Source organism: Siphateles boraxobius, unplaced genomic scaffold (genome assembly GCF_051911475.1).
Source record: "Siphateles boraxobius isolate OS27281-9 unplaced genomic scaffold, OSU_SipBor_1 1, whole genome shotgun sequence".
In the NCBI taxonomy this organism is placed as follows: Eukaryota; Metazoa; Chordata; class Actinopteri; order Cypriniformes; family Leuciscidae; genus Siphateles; species Siphateles boraxobius.
This window is the reverse complement of record NW_027508699.1, coordinates 17,675,525-17,697,336: the sequence shown is the minus strand read 5'-3', so window position 1 is coordinate 17,697,336 and position 21,812 is coordinate 17,675,525. Positions and strand designations below refer to the sequence as shown.

General features: G+C 36.4%; 1 protein-coding gene across 3 annotated transcripts; it reads right to left on the bottom strand.

Annotated features, from left to right (window-relative positions):
• Positions 1-4,739: 4,739 nt before the first annotated feature.
• Positions 4,740-19,668, bottom strand: rxrga (retinoid x receptor, gamma a). Of its 3 annotated transcripts, none has more exons than XM_077225696.1 (10): positions 19,515-19,668; positions 13,094-13,299; positions 9,552-9,690; positions 9,249-9,428; positions 8,969-9,129; positions 7,733-7,862; positions 7,510-7,642; positions 6,952-7,043; positions 5,389-5,494; positions 4,740-5,211 (listed from the first exon to the last, which is right to left on the bottom strand). In XM_077225696.1, the coding sequence occupies exons 1-10, from the start codon at positions 19,543-19,545 to the stop codon at positions 5,064-5,066; spliced, it is 1,326 nt and encodes a 441-aa protein (XP_077081811.1). In that variant the 5' UTR covers positions 19,546-19,668; the 3' UTR covers positions 4,740-5,063. The 3 variants fall into 3 exon arrangements, with proteins under 3 accessions (XP_077081811.1, XP_077081798.1, XP_077081806.1); XM_077225683.1 differs by lacking the exon at positions 19,515-19,668 and adding an exon at positions 15,079-15,252; XM_077225691.1 differs by lacking the exon at positions 19,515-19,668 and adding an exon at positions 15,085-15,240.
• Positions 19,669-21,812: the final 2,144 nt, after the last annotated feature.

The following is a 21,812-nucleotide window of genomic DNA, read 5'->3' as shown; positions in this document are numbered from 1 at the left end:
GCAATAAATTGAAATATTATTACAAATGAAAATAACTGTTTTCTATTGGATTATATTTTAAAATGTAATTTATTCATGTGATGGTAAGAGCTGCATTTTAATCATCATTAGGCTACTTCAGTCTTCAGTGTCACATGATCCTTCAGAAATCATTCTTATATGCTGATTTGCTGCTCAAGAAACATTTCTTATTATTATCGACGTTAGCCGTGCTGCTTAATATTTTTGTGGAAATGGTGATTCTTTTTTCAGGATTCTTTGATGAATCTATGAACGGCATTTATGGAAGCATTTATTATAAATCTTTTATAACATTATAAATGTCTTTACTGTCAAAATATTATTATCTCTCTCTTTTTAATAATACCACAAATGTTTGAATAGTATAATTGTTTCCACAAACACATTAAGCAGCAAAAACTGTTTTCAACGTTAATAATATTAAGAAATGTTTCTTTGAGCAGTAAATCAGCATATTAGAATTATTTCTGTAGGATCATATGACGCTGAAAATTCAGCTTTACCATCATAGGAATAAATTACATTTTAAAATATATTCAAACATGCAAATATATGCAAACAGTTTTTTAAAATTGTAATAATATTCCACAATATTACTGTCTTTACTGTATTTTTGATTAAATAAATGCAGCCTTGGTGAGTAAAAGAGACTTCTTTCAAAAACATTAAGACATTTTAATGTTTCCAACTTTTGACAGGTATGGCTAAGAAAGATGTGATATGATCGCAAAACATTCAACGTTTGTAATTATGCATTGAAAAGCAGTTATTGAAGTCGTATAAGTGTCAATAAGAGTTAAACAAACAAAAAAAAAAACGTTTTTTAAGACAATTTAATATGAAGAAATCATGTTTGAATGAGAAACCTGATACAATTGTGTTAAATTAAAATTCATTGTTTAAATAAAGTGAACTGCATCAAAGACATTTTTTGAGTGTATGCGGAGAAAGACTTACCGAAAAGAAGCGTCTTTGTGAACTCACCTTGTTATGTCCTTGGGCACTTCTGTCTCTTTTATATTGTATGGCAGCTGGATTTCTCCTGTTGGCCAGAAACTTTAATTAACCACTGCAACCCAATTAAAGCATGATGATGTACAGACTAGAGGATCAAACCTCCCACACACACACACACACACACACACACACACACACACACACACACACACACACACACACACACACACACACACACACACACACACACACACACACACACACACACACACACACACACACACACACCACACACAAACGCATTGTGTCTTCATGTTTTATGGGGACCTTCCAGACATGATGATTTTTCTACTGTACAATCTGCATATTATATCCCCTACACTACCCCTAAACCTACCCATACCTGAAAACATTCAGCATTTTTACATTTTCAGAAAACATCACAGTAGATTTACAAGTTGTTGTTCTTATGGGGACCAAAAAATGTCCCCACAAGGACATTTTGTCCCCTGAGGGTTTACCAGGAACACACACACACACACACACACACACACACACACACACACACACACACACACACACACACACACACACACACACACACACACACACACACACACACACACACACACACACAAACAGCAGCAGCAAAGTGACAACACCAGTGGATTTGCAGCAGTACTAACAGAAGAGTTAGTGACCCTTGTTAAAATGTCCTTGGATATCAATGTAGCACAAATGGGATGAGCGGTTAATTATATTTTTTTTAAAAATTATTATGGCTATTACAATTTCAGTGTCCAGTGATTCTGATACTGGATTTTAGTGCATAAATGTTCCTAATGCGGTCAGCTTATGGGTCAAAATGAAACTTTTTAATCAAATTCAGAGAAACCGAACCATGTCATTGCAGAAGTCCTGCACTTTTCCCAGACGTGATTTAGTTGTCACAGATGGTGTTTGACCTTTCTAATGTGGTCATGAAAATTAAACTATGTAACTATCAACAAAAAGCCCAACACATTTCTCTTGTTTCACTCTCATGAGTCACTCAGTGTGGTCCAAGATTTGGTTTTATGTAGGAGGTCAAGGCCATTTGAGTGTTTGGTGATTGTTTGGGTGGTTGATAAGGTATGCAAGGTTCTTTCATAAGCAGAACTGAGAAGGATGGTGGCGTAATGACCTCTTAATACCCAAAATCAAACCAAATCCAACCATGCAGTCATTAAAAAACTATATTGTGCTATGTAATAAATGTTTCGGCTTTTCTCTCAGCTCCTGACGTAATAAAATGACCATGTGCTGCGAAGAAACTTAAGAGAGAGAGAGAGAAAACATCCTCTTTGTGGGAAGTGGTTTTTGTTCTGAAGTAATGTCTTTCAGATGTTAAAGCAGTGTACCACACCTCCAAACACACTGCAGTGATTATTTCAATCCTCTGGTTTGGTCATGTGCTTCAAAAAGTCAACATTGCCTCAGGGACGCCCACTATTCAGACGCATTAGTCCACATGTCCCCAACAATCAAAGCCAATACAGTCAGACTCTGTTCAGACATTGTTGTTAATAGTCTGAACAAAGTTTGACAAAATGAAAAAAAAAAGCAAAACCTTAGAGACAGATCATGTTCTTAGTATGGGTCTTCGTTTTTTGTTTAGAAAGAGACATTTTAAGGGCAGTTTAGGCCACAGTGTTGAGCGTCTCACATCACAAAATCAGTGTTCTAGCACTATGACAGCTTAGGTTGACAGATTTATTCATCATTGCACAGCGGCTGTTATTGACACAGGTACTGTGAGGTTTGTATCGTAATATTGATTGCTCAGTCATCGCGTCAAAGCCAAAGATGTGTATCTTGCAGACTTTTTAACACTTATGTAATCTTGAAAAATATTTACTGATGCTCTAAATGTCACGTTTTCAGTTTGTTTTTGTGTTTGATACTTTCCCTTGTTCAGTTTCCCGCCACTCCTTTATTTCCATGGTCACTATCACTATGAGTTAATTTGTTTCAGCTGTGTTTGATTAATTATCAAATTGTAAATCGTTTCAGTTTATTTAAACCCTGTGTTTCTTTCAGTTCTCTGTCTGTCCTCGTCATTACAAATGTTGGTTGTTCTGTTTCAGAGAGTCCCCAGTGTTTTCTAAAGTTTTGAGCTTGTTTAATAAAAATGTTTCCTTGGTGCTTCAATCACCGATCGTGGCTCTAAATGGTTATTAACTGTTATTAACTAAATTAGTTATTAACTAATTTCAAAGTGTTACATAAATTGTGCAGTGTACATAACTTTATTAAATACATTTATTAAATATATAACTTTAAAAAAAATATATTATTTAATATATAATACATAAACTACCAAAAATGTGGGATTAAAAAAGTTTTAAAATTATTAGTTTTTTTAATTTAAGGTTTTTGAAAAGAAGTTTCAATGCTGCATTTTTTTATTATAAAAAATACAGTTAAAAACTGAAATATTGTGAAATATAACAATTTAAGTATTAATATACTTTATGTGTTAGTAATAGCTGTAAGTAGACAAAATAGCCATTCATGTATTAAATATGTTGAGTTTATTGTTATATATACTTGTTATCTCTCTGTAATGTTCCTGTGTAATGGCAAGATAAAGAGCTTGGTTTAGCTACAGTAATCTAGATGTAGGGGTAATGTTGATATAATAGTGATATCATTTCATGGTTTCTCATTAGCTAAATAATTGTGCACATATGGAGATGGATTGTGGATTAAATTCATGTAATGAATGTTAGATTTGTGTATTTTAGGACCTAGTTTGAATGAAATCCAGTGTTCATGTGTGTTATATCATATCCACCGCCATTAATTTGCACCATTGATGTGAATGAGCAGGACATGTTACCGATGGCATTGAAACAGATACAAATTTTGATGCAGCCATTTCACAGGTGAAACTAAATAGTTTGCCATTTTCTCACATTTGTCTTATGTCTATGGTAATTTGAGAAATCTTATAATCGCATATTGCTATGGCATTGTTATCAAAACACATAGACACATAAAGTGCATTTTCCGTTCCATAAATACCATCAGTCTAGACACTCAACAGAGACAGATGAAAGAAGCACATTTCATTCATGCCTGCTGAGAAACGCATTAATGGTGTTTATTTTCTGACCGCTCCAGACATTTTACAAGTGCTTTTTAATTTTAGGGGGGAAAAGTAGTTTCCCAACCAGTGAGTCACAAAATAATTGATTTAGAACAATCAGACAGACCCGAACAACACTATGACACCTCACTTATATAAAGTTACAGCACTGGGGCTCATATTATAATTAAATGGATGGGTTTTTTTTTAACTTGAAATGTTACATTGTCACATTAAATTCATATTTTAGTTGGTTTAGTAAAGAATTTGAATCACTTAATAAATATTTTTATAATTAGATGTAATTTCATGATTTCAAATTTCAGGTTTCACAGACAGGGCTTAGATTAAGCCAGAAGGCCTTAGTTAAATTCGGACATTTACGTAGCTTTTATAAACGTGCCTTAGAAAAAAACATTACTGATGTGCATCTTGAGACAAAACAATGGTGACATATATTTTAACACCAAAGTCCTAAATAACATGATTCATTAAAACAAGAAAACTGGTTGTGATTGTGTTTCTGAGACAAAGGAAGAGTTTTATTTTACAACTCACTAATTGTATAGCTTTTTTGTACAGCACATTTCATCCACTGAAGATTATTTTAAAATAAGGCAAGACCCAAACATTTTAAAAGACTTTTTATTTTATTTTCACAGAATTCTAAACTCATTGCTGGTGACTGTTTATACAGTGTTGCTTTGAATTAAATATTTTCACATTTAGTTGTTGCAGCTATCACAGCTGGTAAAATCTATGTACAAAATAAAGGTTTACAGAACTCTTACATTTTACTTTAACAGTGTCTCTTTCTTTAAAAATACCAGTACAAATCTTTTGTGTTTTTTTTTTTTTTTTCTTCACATTGTGCTTGGTAAAAAATAAGAACTTCTTTTTGTTATAATGGGGTTAAGTGTGCGCTGGGGGATATTTACATGCAGCAAGACATTTGTCATGTGATTTGATGCGGTGCTTCCAGCATCTCCATGAGGAAAGTGTCTATAGGTGTGTCTCCGATAAGTTTGAAGAAGAACAGGTGCTCCAGGCACTTCAGACCTATGGAGCGCAGAGCGGGCAGACGGAGGAGCAGCTTGGCAAACCTGAAAAGAGAAAAAAAAAAAACAACAACAACAACACTCAGACTCCACAACTATACCCGCATGACCTACATACTGTATCTATTTACACGAATACAGAGCCAAAGTATGTCTTAAAATACAGAAGAACAGCAGTGCTGTTGCATCAATAATATATTAAGGTTTCAGTGCGGGAACTACCTGCCGGGCTGATCGGGGTAATTGTGTTTGGAATAGGCCTCCAGTGAGGCGTACACCTTTTCCCGTAATGCCTCGACCTCTGATGGATTTGACAATCCTTTCGCATCTATGAAAGAGACAGTTACATAAAACATAAGAACACATGCATTTCAGCATCCTGACTTAAAACTGAATGTTGCTGTCTGAACAAGAAATGTCTTTATTCAATCATTCTACACTGTTTGAAAAAGGGCAGCACTTTATTTGACGGTCCTGTTTCGCATGTACATACTAAGTACTTATTATAGCAATTATAAAAACTGGGTAATGACTAGTTACTAACCCTGAACCTACCCCTAAACCTAACCTTAACCCAAGTAGTTACTGTATATTATCAGTACTTTCTTGGGTAAGGACACTGTAAGTACACGTACTGTAAAATAAAGGGTTGCATTTTATTTTAAGATGTCATTGTTACAGTGTAATTATAGATTTAAGTACTGAGTAATAATAATTAACCACATTACTTACTATAGGGTTAGGGTAGGATTAGGTTTTGTTTGTGTCCTTGTTACATATGTTACATGTACTTACTGTAGTAATAACAGTAAATTATGCATATTATTACATGGGTTAATTGCATGTAAATATGCATAATTTACTGTTATTACTACAGTAAGTACATGTAACATATGTAACAAGGACACTGTAAAATAAAGTGTTACCAAAAACAAGTGTTAGGGATACAACAGCTTGCCCTAAAAAAGGTCTACAAAAGGTACTTACATTTAAGCTTTAGAGGGGAGAAATGAAAAAAAAAAAAAAAAAAGTACTGCCCCATTGACAAGCTGTTGTAAAAGCACTTAATCATCACACAGTAACCTATTAATCTCAGTGCATTCCAGTGGGATATATATCGCAAATCAAATGAAGAGAGCAGACCATAAGTGCGGAGTATATGGGTTTTTTCCATATTGTTACAGTGGTATACAAAGAGATATTTTTGTGATACCATGTCACAATAAAATACCAAGCGTTACGTTATTCTCCTGACACCTGAAAATAAACATGAAGGAAAATGGACAGCTCACTCAGTCAAACTGAAAGATAAGTGGACCTTCCCCAAACCCGAAGAGCCTCCCATAATTCAAAACGCAGTAGGCTAATTAGGTAAAAGCTGAATATTTATAATAATATTATTGACTTGAATTCACTGACACAATTGGATGAGAACTGAACTGAGCTGATGACATCACTTCTTTCTTCAGAGCTGCTTTACAGCTGAATTGAACTCATTCCATAATTGATGAACTTTACACAGTTATTGAACGGAAAAGAATCAACCCTGAACTGAATAACGACACTTTTGTCTCAATTATCTTTTTAGAGGTGCTTTACAGCAGAATTGAATTCTGTTTGCATCATTTAATCATTGTTTTCCTGTTTATCCCTGTAAAGTTGCTTTGAAACAATGTATACATGCTGAATAAATAAAGATGACTTGACTTTAGGCAGATCTATCTGTCTGAAATTGTCTGGACCTTGTGTGGTTCTGAGAGTTGAAGGCCCGGGACAGGTCTTTACCTGGGTTAAAGAGGACGATAGCTCTTAGACAGCCCAGCTCTGTCTTGTCCATCTGCATGTCCTTCATCTTAGACACCAGCTCTGTTAATACCCTGTAAACATTATTATGCATTTAGATTAGCATATTGGATATACAAGGATTCAATAATATAAAGAAATGTCAAATCTAAGTGATGCTAAAATGATAAAAATAGTGGACAATGTCACATGGAAGTGACTTATTCTAATGCAGAGGGATCAATCAGTGTGTACAATGCTTTACTTGAAAGGTGTGTTTGTGCTTGTGTTTTGGCGGGACAGCCTGTCACTTTCATGATATCACAGCAATAGCAAACCACAACCATCCAATCAATTACCGATGGACAAAATCAAGTCCCGGCCTACTTCTTGCTTGAGAAGCCATTTCACTTGGATATACAGTACGTCACAATAGGGAGGAAAGTCTATGGCAACTTCTGTTTCATGCCACTTGGTTTGATACTTTCATAGAACATGCATTCACACATTTTTTAAGTGTGGGTTTGAGGAGGTGAAATGGATTCTGTGTTGCGACCTGACCTGTCAAATATCGAGCCCACCCCGGCGCTGTGAGCACTGCTGCGGTGGACATGTAGGCCGGTGGCCAGAAGGATCCCGTCTTTAACCGTCACTGAACGGTGTGAGAACGAAGCGATGAGCAGCTCGTTCCAACCTAAACACCAACACACACACACACACACACACTGAGAGCGTGTGGTACATTCTACAGACACATTTAACATCTGAACAGAGGGACACTGACCTGCTCGAAGCAGGATGACCTGGTCATCCAGAGGGAGGTCAGAAAAGTGCGGGATTCTTTTAGCCCACTCAACAAGAGTGAAGAGCTGCTTGTCTGCGGCCTGGCAGATGTTGGTCACTGGGTCATTTGTCTGAGAATCAGATACAGAAATACGTACGTATTAAAGAATTGATCATATGCAAGAAAAATACGATTAAATCTCTCTCTCTAATATCCCAACTGTTTCTAAAGACAGCGCCAACATTTGATTTAGAGAGGTTTGATTGAAAAAAGTTATTTCTCCTGCTTGTCAAATTGATTAAGACCCTAATATTGCACTGCAAAATATCTTGTTACCCCATCCTTAAAACAAGATGAATTTATTTGAGAAGCTATAATAGTGAAAAAAATGATGAAACTAATATGAAATATAATATACAATTGCAAAATATAATATCAATTAAAATACAATATAATAACAAAAATAATTAAAAAAATTATATTAAAATAGCTTTTCCCAAGATAGAAAAAGGTCTTGCTCTTATACAATTTTTTGTTTCTGAAAATGATCTTGTTTTGAGGATTTCTCGAATTTTTCTACTGCAAAACAAGATAAAAAATATTGATCAATAAAAATATTTGAAATGTTTGAAAAAGTTATTTTCCAGTTTTGTTCAGCAAGGACAAATTAAATCGATGAAAAGTGACAGTAAAGACATTTATAATGTTAAGAGAGATATCTATTTCAAATTAATGCCGTTCTTTTGAACTTTCTTTTCATCAAAATAATGTATCAGTTTCCAAAACAAAAACAAAAAAAACTTATTTCAACATTGATGATATAAAAAAAATGTTTCTTAAGCAACAAATCAGTATATTAGAATGATTTCTGAAAGATCATGTGACACTAAAGACTGGAGTAATGATTCCGAAAAGTCAGCTTTGCCATCACAGGAATTAATTCCATTTTAAAATATATTAAAATAGAAAACAGTTATTTAAATTGATATAATATTTCACAGTACTACTGTTTTTGCAGTATGTTTGATAAATGCAGCCTTGGTGAGCACAAGAGACTTCTTTCAAAAACAATGACTCACCAACTCCAAACGTTCAGACAGTATTGTACCTTTCAAAGCTTTTTATAATATCTTTAATATTTATCAGAATTCCATAATGTTAAAAAGTAAAAATGAAATGCAGTTCACAGGAACATCATACTGCTTTCTAAAAGACATTGTTCATGAGGATTCTCACCGAGTTGCCCGTGCTGGACTCCATGTATGCGTCAGTCTTGGGTTCCACTGCAAGCTCAGCGTCCAGAATCTTCTCCACTGGCATTTCCTCATTAAAGCTGCAACTGGACTCCACCTCATTATCGCTCTTTTCCCGACCCCGCTGTCTCTCTTCTTGCACCGCTGTACACACAAAAAAACTTCATAATAAACAATAAATACACAAGCAAAAAAAATTCAAGCAAGGTTCAAATGACCTGCACAATTCATTGATGAAGGTCTCTTTCATTTGTGTCACTCACCTTCTCTCTTCATGCCCATGGCCAGACACTTCTGATAGCGGCAGTACTGGCAGCGGTTCCTCTGGCGCTTGTCTATCAGACACTCTTTAATTTCTCGACACGTGTATGTGAGGTCTTTCCGGATGGTTCTCTTGAAGAATCCCTTGCATCCTTCACAGCTGTAAACACCATAATGTTTCCCTATAGGTAGAGAAATATATCTGTCTTTAAACATATCCAAGAATACAATTTCAGTATGGCTCCAGTCAAAGAGAATATCAGCATGGCTAAAAATGCACTAGTGTGCAGTATGAGGGTCATTACCTGAAGATCGGTCTCCACAGATGGCACATATGTGTTTGGAGAGGGACCCCGGGCTGCCGCAGGAGTAACTGCCCAGTCCCGCCAGTCCTAGAGGAGGTTTGATGTCTTCTGAGCTGCTAACACTGTTCAGAGAGTTCATCTGTAAGGAAAGACAGAGAAAAAAACAATGGAGTGAGCTTGTGTTTGTGTGTGTGGTGTCCAACTCTTCTTTGAAATCACGTGATTGGCTGAATGGGAAATGTTCATTTACACCTTTTGCATTCACTCTCTGTGGCTTTGAGCCTTATTAGACATGTGTAGTATACATTGTTTATCTGATCGAAATGTGAAATACTGCAACAATGGAATATAAACTTTAGAGTGCTTCAGCTAAATGTTGTAAATAAAAGTCATTAATTGGATCAAACTTGGCTAAGTGTAAAATGAACTTTGTCTTCACCAGTAGAGGGCAGCAGATACTTGGCATGGCAAGTTTTATGAGCGAAATAAGATCTGGTCAAGTACAGATCAGATGGCTGTTATAGAATTAGACACGCATGCCCAGAGAGAGATAGAAAGGTCAAGGAATGGAAATTGAAAACAAACCAACTAAACCCCGATAGACCAATAATAGCTTAAAAAGTGGATCATGAACTACAATGTCAGGATGTGCATTTTTAATGAAACTTAGAGCTCTGCAATTGTTAATGCATATTTCATAAAATGTTGTCTTTCCCCAAACTTTCCAAAGAAGCACTATTTAGCTTTCAACTCAAAAGTGCACTAATCTCAAACTTCAAGCATTGTACGCAACAACAAACCAACTCCTGCTGCACAAATTCTTTTTAATTCATGTATTTTTAACAATTCAACTTTATTTTGAATTTACTGGATAGTTCCATACTAGAATAGTGTCAGACCTGAATATGAGCTTTTTTACCCTTGTGAAAAAGAAGTCTGCTTAATTGTACTGAATGTGCACTTGTAGCGTACTTCAAATCTTGAAAGTATAACTAAAATATCTGTACTTGGAGATAATATTATATTAATTGAATAAAAGACAACTTAAGTGTTCTCAAAGAAAGCACACTTTCAAGATTGCTTCTTAAAACTCATAAGTACACTTTGCAATAATGTCAAATTAAACATTTTACTTTAAAGTACATTGTAAATCAATATGTTTTAATAATCTTTCGTCATGCTTTAGAAGAACACTTATTTTGATGTGTTGACTAACATACTAAAGCACATGTAAAGTACTTGATTATAATTGTAACTGTTATTTGACATTACATTTAAAGTTATTATATTTTAAATGTATTAAATCACAACTTCATCATTACAAGTGCGTAATTACAAATAAATTTAAATACATCACATGATATAAAAAAAAAATTTTTTGACCAAGGACAAAATGGCTAAACACTAAGGCTTTTAATGGTCGTCTAAAGTATTCATCCGAAATCAGCAAAATGTAAGTAAATGCACTCCTTAAAAAGCCATCGCTGTCTCAGATAAATGTCAAAGACAGAATGAAGTTTGGAAGAATATGGGAAGTTGTGTGTGGAGTGATGAATCACAATGAAATGATGCTCCAGAGTGGTGTCTTCTGCCAAGAAATATAATAATAAATGCATCTCTTCTACAGTGAAGCATGGAGGAAGAGTGTCATTGTGTGGGAAGCCTTTTTAGCTGCGGGTATTGGTGCGCTACTTCACTGTGAAAAGTCATTTAATGCTTTGGAGTACAGCAGAACATTGCAGAATTGCTTGCACTCACGCATTCACACTCACACAAACATGTTGATTTTTGAGAGCGCTATCCTGAAACTGTGAGCCATTCAGTGAGGCAGAAAGATGCCGGGAAGGTGATGCACAGCAGTCACCATCACATTCACTCCCTTTAATCTGCTGCCTATAGCCCATATATTATTCAGAGCTCTTGGCCCTCGCTCACGAGAAGCATTCCTCTATAGAGGCGTCCCTACGCTCAGGCAAGACATTCACACTTGACACTATTTACAGCTAATAGCATGGGAGGTTTCCACAGCTTTCTTGAAGAGTTGCATATTCTTGCCTCGATGCAATGATATCTCTCTCCATGTGAGCCAAGGTTATACTAGGGCTGTCCGTCACGCTACATTAGCTCTTTTTAGGCTAGACTAAACTGAATGGGCTGTTCTCCCTCGGGCTGGAGGGAGGCCCTGCAGAGGAAAGGAGAGATGCATTAAAAGAGCATTCTGCATTTGCCTTGCTGCCTCTTGCTGTGAACGTTTCTCTGATCGGACGCTTGGATGTTCTGCTAACTCTTCCATGAAATAGCACACATTATCCAAAGCAAAGAAAAGAGGTTGTGCTCTTTTAGAGAGGATATCGTATAATGGAGAATTTGCACTAGAATGCTATAGTACACGAATCATTAAATGTCTGACTTTATGCTCCATCTCATGATATCCACATTACAATCATTCATAGACTAGTGATTCTCAACCTTTTTGACTCCAAGGTGGTCAACTGTCCACAACAATATTCAAAGGGCCCCTAGTCCTAGTTTTTTTCTTTCTTTCTCAACGTCTTATAAAGAGAACACTTTAAAAAGTAACTACAACAAGTATAATTATTTATAAACTAAAATAATTAAATTTCAGGATTCCAAAAGTTTTAGTAGCTGAATGTTCTTCAGTGCATAACTAGTAAAACATTCATTATAAAAATGCCCATCGAGTTTTAAGATGTTATTCATTTAAATTACCTTTCTAGGTTTCACTTTTAAAATTAGGCTACCTCATATATCCAGGTTTTTCTAGAGAGTGGGAACCCTGTTTTTGAGGCACTAAATTAACATAGAAATATCTTGATTTAGTTGTTTAGTCTTATTTTAAAGGTGCAGCAAGTGATTTCTGAGAATCATTGTTGAACACTGTTGATTTTTGAAATCAACCCAAAAAAACACATCCTTCTCTTCATTGCCTCCACCCCCCAAAATACACGCAATGCAAGGAATTGGATGTCTCTTTATCATAGCAGAAGCAAAGCAAAATAAAGCTTTTTGGAAAATAAAGCGAAAAAATGACCATATAGTACACGAGATATACAAACAAGAGTTGGTTGTTAGTCACCAGCAGCGCTCTCTAGTCTAAACCACTGTATCATGTATGGAGCAGAAACAATGCAGCCTGGCGTCTAGTTTCAGGTCTTCCCGCTTAGGTATCTCAAGCGCTGAAAAGCTTTTCTAATATTAACGCGGGTCCTAAAGATCTTGCCTGATTATCGTCCTTCTTTTTCCAGAGATATTCCTCTGACTTTTTCTCTATTGTAATGTCTTTCAGCCATCTCTCTTTCTCAAGTCTCTTGCTCACTCAGAGAACACGCCCCCTACTGCTGATTGGCTACAAGTGTGATGTTGTGCTCGGTCCGATCTACTTTCAACAGCGTTTTTCAGGAATTGCTTACTCTTATTTAAAATCATTTTAATTCATTTTGAGGCCTGCGTGGAAGTTTGTTTCCACAACCCCCTGGTTGGGAACCACTGTCATAGACACTCTGTCTTTCTCTGGACTGTACCTGTGGACTGTTGAGTGCTCCGTAACCCATGCTGGAGGTGGTGGGCATGGAGGCTGAAGGCGAACCCAGGGAGGAGGAAGTGATGACTGAGTATGGCGACCCAAGACCGTTGATGATGGAGGGGTGATGGTGGGACACCATGGAGCTGAGAGGAGGCTGGGATGGAGGAGAGCTCAGGTGACCATGTGTTACCTGCAAAGAAGAACCTGAGAACAGAAAAATGTGATTAGTCTTCAGAGAGACTACGAGAATACTTTTTGTGCGCGAAAACCCCCCAAATAACGACTTTATTTCAACTATTCATTTCCTTCTCTGTGGGCCTCGAGTCAGTTCACATAGCGTAATAGCGTAGTGTTTCTGTGTTGTACGTCACACGTAAGCTCTCTATTGGCCGACGCTGGTCATGTGTGTGATGCGTGTGACGTACAACACAGAAACACTACGCTAAGGAAATGAACAGTTGAATAAAGTCGTTATTTTTGTTTGTTTTTTACGCACAAAAAGTATTCTCGTCGCTTGGTAAACTTAAGATTGAGCCACTGTAGTCACTTGGACTATTTTAACGATGTCTTCAATATTTTTTTCGGGGTCGGCAAGTTTCAATCCCTTAGAAGCCTATGGACTAGTATGGAGGAGTAATCCAGCTCTTAGATTTCATCAAAAATATCTTAATTCGTGTTCCGAAGATGAACGAAGGTCTTACGGGGTTGGAACAATATGAGGGTGAGTAAATACTGACAGAATTTTCATTTTTGGACGAACTGTTCCTTTAATTTTCATATAACCAAGAAAAAACAGTTTTAAAACATTTAATAAACATTTAATTGGAAATGTTTAACATTCAGATAACATTCAGAAATAACTCTTTCATTTGTTAATGTGAACATAAGCAAAACGTTCTTAGAATATATTTTTATTAGCTAGGTCTGTATCCTCCATCAACAGTAAATGGAAGTGAAAATTAATATAAACTTTTTTTTCATTATTATGTTAGAAAAATTATATTTTTTAACTATTAATATTAAAAGTATAAATATTAAACTAAAATAATTGTAATGAATTAATTAACAATGATTTATAATGTGAATAATAATTAATAATATTGAAAAAGATTTTAATACATGGTTGACCTGTTCATATTTCCCTCTTTTCTCAATTCATCCACTATATAAATACAGAAGATGTATTGTGACAGTTTGACATTTTCATGCTAGAAATGCTGTGAGACATCTGGGGGCCGTGTCAGTGATGGGGTAATGGTTGGTGGCATTTCCACAGTATAGGGATCATAAAAGTGACTAGCAATGACTGCGAACACTCATAAATCATCACACATCAAATTTCAGACACACATCAAATTTCAGATCTCTCACTCTTTGGTGCAAAATGTACACATATTCATTATTTATACATTATATAAATTCATATAAATGAACTGTCAGTAAGTTAACAAATGACAGGCCAAAAAATCAGCCAGATAATTAATCAGTTTGGAAATTTTGAGATTAACGTAACAGTATGTCTGTGTCAATATCTACCAATAGCCTTATCAATGGACATTGTAAGTGAATTTTTACTAAATAATGTGTAAAATAATATCTACATCTCATTTGTCATAATTGAATTGTAAAATGTATTTATGGATATTATACTGTATCAGCTCTCTAGATGTCGGCATTGGTCACTGAAAAACCTGATTGGTCGACTAATACTGTTAACACTCTTCTTTTTTAGAGAGATTAAAATGGTATGAACCTATTAAGCAAAGTTTATTTTAAGATAAGTTGCATACCTTAAAATTCAAATTTAACACCAAAAACATGGAGACTATCATGTCTATCATGCAATATGGAGATTAGATGAAGACCCTCACCAAACCTTCACAATACACACGTTGTATTTTTAACAGTCATGTTATAATCAACCACGTGCACAAACCTAATTCAAAGTCAGTCAAATCACTCCAGCAAGGCATTTTCACTCACTCTCACTGTATTTTAAAGGCATGATAGACCGGCTGTTTTCCAAGTGTATCTTTGCTGTGATGCCTCCTGCTCCTCACACAGAAATGGCTCTGCCACAGTGACATGCCCTGAATGACCATGTAAAAGCTATCCTCAGCACCCACACTTACTCGAGCCTGTAAGTCTCCGTGTCCTGGCTAGATTCTGGTGGTATTAATGACTTCTAAATGTCACATTCTGATCTGAAGGAACAGCTATCCTTGGAATGACTGGGTGTGCATATGTTCAAAGGGCAAATCGACTTTCTTTCACACTTGCTGGTTGGAGATCAGACGGAACGTGATACTCAAATTGGATTCCACTGTAAAACACATTTAAAGGCAGATAAAAAGGAAACCGGAAGTAGATACTCAAACACACTACTTCAGCAGGTCAGCAGAGTTCGTGTCACTGTTCTGTGTCACTGTAATCAGAGCCAAGATTAGCCATTACTGTGTTTTTAGCCTCAGACACACAACTGCTAAAAAGCAGGAGATTTAAATGAGTTTACGAAGGATCATGTGACACTGAAGACTGGAGTAATGGATGCTGAACATTCAGCTTTGCCATCAAACAATAAATTACATTTTAATATTAAAAGAATATATTATATATTTTAAGAAATACTTTTTTTGATAAAATAAATGCAGCTGTGGTTTCATTCAAAAAACATTTAAAAAATCGTATTAACCCATACGGAGTACAATTCTTCAATGAAATCCTAACACAATCATATGGCCAAGGATCCTAAAAAGTGATCATGTGTTGTTGATCTTTCAGCAACTCTCCACGACAAAATGATAAGCAATAATTTGCTTTTTTAGTTGAGAAGATGGTGAAAGATCAATACTGACACTCAATCATTCAAACATCCAATAAGCTTGCTTTAGCCAAGCAGAACACCATATGGCTGCATCATGTAAAGCCATAATTGCTATGCAAAATGGTTTGATAGGATTTGGAGTGGAGATTTGCAGTGTATTGTAAACCTATAATATATATATAATATACAGTATATATATAAAATATAATGTATATTTACACACACACACACACACACACACACACACACACACACACACACACACACACACACACACACACACACACACACACACACACACATATATTTTAGGAACAATAAGAAACTGAATTCATTTTAAAAACCCTTTAAACTGGGCTTTTGGAGTACTTATGAGGGTGTAAAATATAAAATAGAATTCGGTGAACTCATTTAAAAATGAAAACAATATATAGCAATAATAACTTGAGATGACTCAGTTCAATTGTATAGTATTTTGACAATGCTATTAACACAAAAACATTGATGTCTAGCTTGGGGAAAAAAACCCAGAAGAAACCTTGACTCTAGGATAGAGAACATTGTGTTTTCTAAGCGTTTAGTAAGACCTTGTAGAAGAACATCTTTGTTATTTGATTGCACTTGCTGCTTTGTACATATTTCAAAGACTGGCACTGGTTTTCAAACAGAGAACATTATGCCATCATGCAAATGTGGACTAATTTTCCCAACTCAATCTATTGAGAAAATATGAGGTGGGGAATTTGTATGAATTCGTATAATGTGATTCTAATGGAAACGTACAAAAAAAATTGGGGCTGGTTTGAAGGATGAAAGTCCACCCCAAACCTATAACTGTCAGTCGAGTGTAAGCAGAAATGAGGTTGTACGAATTCATTCAAATTAGCCACCAATTAAAATAGTTACAAATCACCATGAGAGTGTAGACTTTTTCTGTTTTGCCATCGCCATGAACTACTTCGCAATTTTGACAACCTGCAGTTGATTTGTTGGTTTATCTTTCAGGAACGTAGATATGCTGGATCCTAAAGTATCCATGAATAAGGGGGTGAGGCTGGATGGAAGAATTCCCCTGGGGATGTGTGGCGGACTGATGCTGGATTACCAACTCAGATTAAAGAGATTATCATCCTGTGGCTCACGGGGGAACTGGTTTATTGATGCAAGCCCAAAATCTGATAATAAGGTTTAGTTCTAAATGTCAGGGAAGGAATGTGTGCTGGTTTGGCGTTGTGTTAGTGTGTTTAATAAAACTATTTGATAGGCAGTCTATCAATCACTAGTTCAAAGAAAAACATTTTCAAATTCTTAAAGTCGGCATGAAAAAGAAGTTTGCGATGTGTTTTTTGCGTCAAGTTTGCGTCACCCTACTGTGACGTATATCCAAGTGAAATGACTTCTCGAACAAGAAAAATGTGGGGCGGGACTTGATTTTAATTTAATACGATATTTGATATCACAGAAAGCGATGCAGATGAGTAAGTAAAGAAGCTACTCAATGGTCTATCTAGGAATGACCTTGGAATAGGAGTGACACAACCAAGTGCGATCTGGAACATGTTTTTTCTCTGAGACTGTCCTTGAGAGAGACTGTCATAACTGGGGCAAAAAAATTGTCAATTAGATTAGCAAGCTGAATAACAGCCCAGTTGAAGGTACTCACGATTGGTGGTGGGGACTTTTTCAACTGAATGTTATCTAATGGATCAGGCATTGCATTCCAGTGTTTTTGTGTTGGTCTAGAATTGCTACAATCTACATTTAATGCAAGTAAATGCATGCAGAGCCTGATCCCAAAAGATCTGGTAAACAGCTAAGCCTGTGTTATGTTATTGTAGTAAAATTCAATAAAATGTTGAATCATTCTATACTTTTTCAACTGCAAGCACACACAGATGAGAGGTCAGTCTTAGCAATGGTTACCAGGTTTCTTTTTAGAACATGAGAAGGGCAACACTTGCTTTCAGTAGCAACAGTGAAGGTGGAATAGGATACGGCGGTCTTTATCTAAAGAGACCACCACAAACACAAAGAAGAAAAAGGGTCTTTAAACACCCAAGACACAACACTGGCCTTGTACGTGTTCATCATGCCCTCTATTCATCATTTACTGGAACATGAGCTAAACACACGACTACAACACTGCTGAAGGGCCTGCCAAAGCCTCTCTCTTTCAGGATACACAAAGTCATGAATCATCAGATGTATATATGATTTGTCCATTCCAAATTTGGAGATATTAGGAGAAATTCTATGCAGCTAGCTCTCTTTTTTCTTCTGTGTCCCTTATATATCCTATACATATTTGTATAAAATGAATAGCGTGACAACTTCCACTGTTTTAGGTTTTTTTTCACATTAATTTTGCAATAGGCTACCTGGATATACAGCCTATATAGAATGACCCCGTTGTGGCCGTGTGCGTGCGAAAATTCTCCGTGCGTGAAATGACACGAGCGTAACGCAAATTACGCAGCTCGAGGCAGTGACTTACATTACAAAAGAGCGCGCAACTCATCGAGAGCCTGAGAAAATCTTAAAATAGACGTCATAGTCCACAATTTGCCTCCGAATGACAACGGTATCCGGGGTGAGATTAATAAACACAACAAGGAGGGTGTTAATGAAGGCAATAGAATGACTCAAGGCTGGATGTTATGTGCTGTGACAAGCAGTTCGGGCCCTTTGTGAGAAATGTCCATACACTTTCACCCCAGAGAACTGAATGATTGACTACAGGTGTTAAATAATATTTCAGCAGTTTAATTCACACAAATGAGTTGCCTCAGTCATTCACAAGCTGGGAAAGCAGTAAACAATTCTCAGGAGGATTTCCTAGCCAAATTAAAGTCGTTCGTGGTGCTTAAAATAACGTCCTCTTAATAGTCATTAAATGATAATAAATAAATAAAATGTTAACATAATGTCACAAAATAATGATTTTCACAACCCCTAGACTACTGCACGGGCTATAGATTGGTGAGTCTTTATACGGTGAAACACGAATTAATCACTTCATGTCACAAACCGAGCGTGTAGAGATTCGTTCTGCATGAGAAGAGTAGAAATAGACATTTTCCACATAAAGTTAGTTGATTTTCAGAATTCTGATATTCTATACTCGTGAATGGTTGATGCTGTCTGGGTTATTTTACAGCCTTCTAAGATTCAAACTGTTGCTAAATAAATAAATAAATAAATAAATAAATAAATAACCCACGACACACTGCTGTCCAGATACCAACTGAGAGCCATTAATAACTACCCGACAGCAAACAGTTTAACAAGAGGCGCTCTGGAAAGCTATAAATTACATAACCGCAATTAAAGTGCCAACCCCTGACCCTGACTGAGAGGCACAATCTTTATCACCTGATTTTAACATTGGCACTGGTTCCAAGTCAATACACATGACACGACTGCGCCGATAACTCACGCACGTACAATTTATGAGCATTTCAAAGTCCATCTGAAGAATCTGTACTTCAGATAACATAGCCTAAGGCACGGGGGGACACTCAAACACAGAGGCTTGAAAAGAAAACAGAACAGACTTCCGGGAATAAAATAAGACACAAAACTACGAAGCACTTACTAAGATGTAGATATGTGTCGTTATTATCCATGTTTTGGCGAATATGAAAGAACTGTCCAGTTATCCCGTAAAGTGTCTTGTTTTGCCGTTGTGGACGGCAGCATCTCCCCGCTGTTGTCCGCGATCTGACTGAGGATTCGCTGCGCACACTTGGGGCCCCACCGAGGGGGTGGCGAAGCCAAGACCTCTCCCAATGACAGCCTACTCAAACTGTACAATTCACAAAATGAAAATGATACTTAATACATTTTTTTCTTATAATAACGTATTATGATTCACTAAAGTAAAAAAATAAAATAAAATGTAGCCTACTAGTATTTTTGTAAACCATCACACAGAAAAGTATTTTTTTGTAATATGCAATACAGCTAGCTTGTACAATGATCATGCTACTTTTTGTTTTTTGTGTGAATGTGATTTAAAACATGTTAACATTTCAGCTTCATTGTAATATTCCTTCTTTTTATTTATTGTCTTATACTCACATTAGTGCTGTTGAATCATGCACAAAAGACTTTGGCACACTATAACATTTGTAGTGTCAATAAAGCAATTTTGATATTAAAATTAATGCTCATTTAAATGTTTTCATTCAGCTATATATATATATATGGACTGAAAGCAAGAAGATGCGATAGGGTTGTCAAATGAAATAAATATATAATTTCTAAACAATAAAATGTTTAATACTAAATAATTACTAGCGTATAGGCTAATAACCAGAAGAGGTTTCATTAAACCTGTATCAACACCAAGTAATTATTTTAGATTAGCATTCTCGTTTGCAGTTTTACTGGGTCGGGGGATTATCATAATATTCTTTGTCCACAAACTGCTTAGTGCAAGATCTGCTGACCATGGCCTTTGAGATTTTGGAGAGGGGAAAAAAATTCTACAAATTCCAAGCACTCAGTAGTCCCCACAAGGCTACCAGAGGGTCTGAAGACCCCTCGACGCCCCCCAAGATCTCTTCAGAGTGAGGGGTCATTTAAGGGTGAGCTCCCACTACCTCAGGAGGTTATTCAGAAGTCACCGGCATTCAGAGTGTTGAACTTCTGTTCAAGGGGGACACTGAGAGAGAGAGAGAGAGAGAGAGAGAGAGAGAGAGAGCGTTAGTGATGACCACTCTGTCAGTCCATGAGCTGGGCTGTCGAATGGGAAAAGCACACTGGCTCCCATCCTTGTAAAAACACAACATAAAAGAACACAGGGGGATGCTAACAAAGATGAATGGCTTCTCTTCCAACTCATTCCACACTAATCAGGGCCTTTTCATTTGTTCCCTGTTAGATAATGTAAATTTGTGGAGTCAAAGAAAGGGACTAAAAGGACAATTTATCAACCACCCTTTTATCCCTCTAATGGAGCCACATGTTCCAGAGCATTACAATCGCCCTAATCTGCAAAGTATATTAGAGCTGAAAAGGGGGTAACAAGAATGAGGATTAGATTTCAGTGCGAACATGAGCAACGTAATGATTCCTGGTGATGTATTCAATCCTGTTGCTTTCATTAATGAGGAGAACGGTAAACACTTTTCACCATGCACTTTTCATGGCTAATGTAAATATTATGAAATTAAAGGAGATCAGGTGGTCAAGCAATCCAGAAAAACCCTAAATCACTGCAGATTTTAAGGGAAGGCTTGCGGGATTATCCTGGTGTTTGTCCACAACAATGGCTGCCAATGGACCATTCAGTTGCAGAGTGTCGGAGACCTCACCCTTGCAATCATCTATCACCAGTTAAAAGCAGAGCGGCCCACCCCTTAACCTAACAGTCACTGTTCTGAGACCAGCCGAGAGAAACAAGCAGTCTGGTCATCGCTCCCTCAGACAACAGCCTGTGTCTGGGGGTACCATGTGGCAAATACACACACATAGCCAGACATATGTGCCACTAATTTATGAAATGTGCATATTCAAGCTTGTTTTCCATGCGAGAGTGGTCTCACTGACTCTCATATATTGATATTCATGTATATCAAACCCTAACTTGCTCTCACTGACTGAAAAAGTGATTTGCACTCCGTTTGTCAGTCCTTTTCATATTAAAAGTTTAATAGTATAGTTAAGCTCAATCAACAGCGTTTGTGGTCGATTACCCTCATCCCTCATTAAAAAAAAAAAGAGCAAAAATGACGCTTACGGTGAGACACTTAATGTGGTCAATGTTTGAATTTAAAATCTGAAGCTTAGAATATTATAAAAGCACTTAAAGGTATAATCTGTCATCATTTAAATATTTTAAAGAATGTTGGTAGCTAAACAGTTTTTTCCCGATTGACCTCCATTGTAT

What these genes read in the sequence shown, in the direction of transcription:
- rxrga (XM_077225696.1), bottom strand. Translation starts at nt 19,545, where the DNA reads ATGGATAATAACGACACATATCTACATCTTA. An exon ending in CATGGGCATGAAGAGAGAAG is followed by an intron (nt 9,130 to 9,248) that starts GTGAGTGACACA and finishes TTGTGTGTACAG; the next exon opens with CGGTGCAAGAAGAGAGACAG. An exon ending in AGTCCAGCACGGGCAACTCG is followed by an intron (nt 7,863 to 8,968) that starts GTGAGAATCCTC and finishes TCTGATTCTCAG; the next exon opens with ACAAATGACCCAGTGACCAA.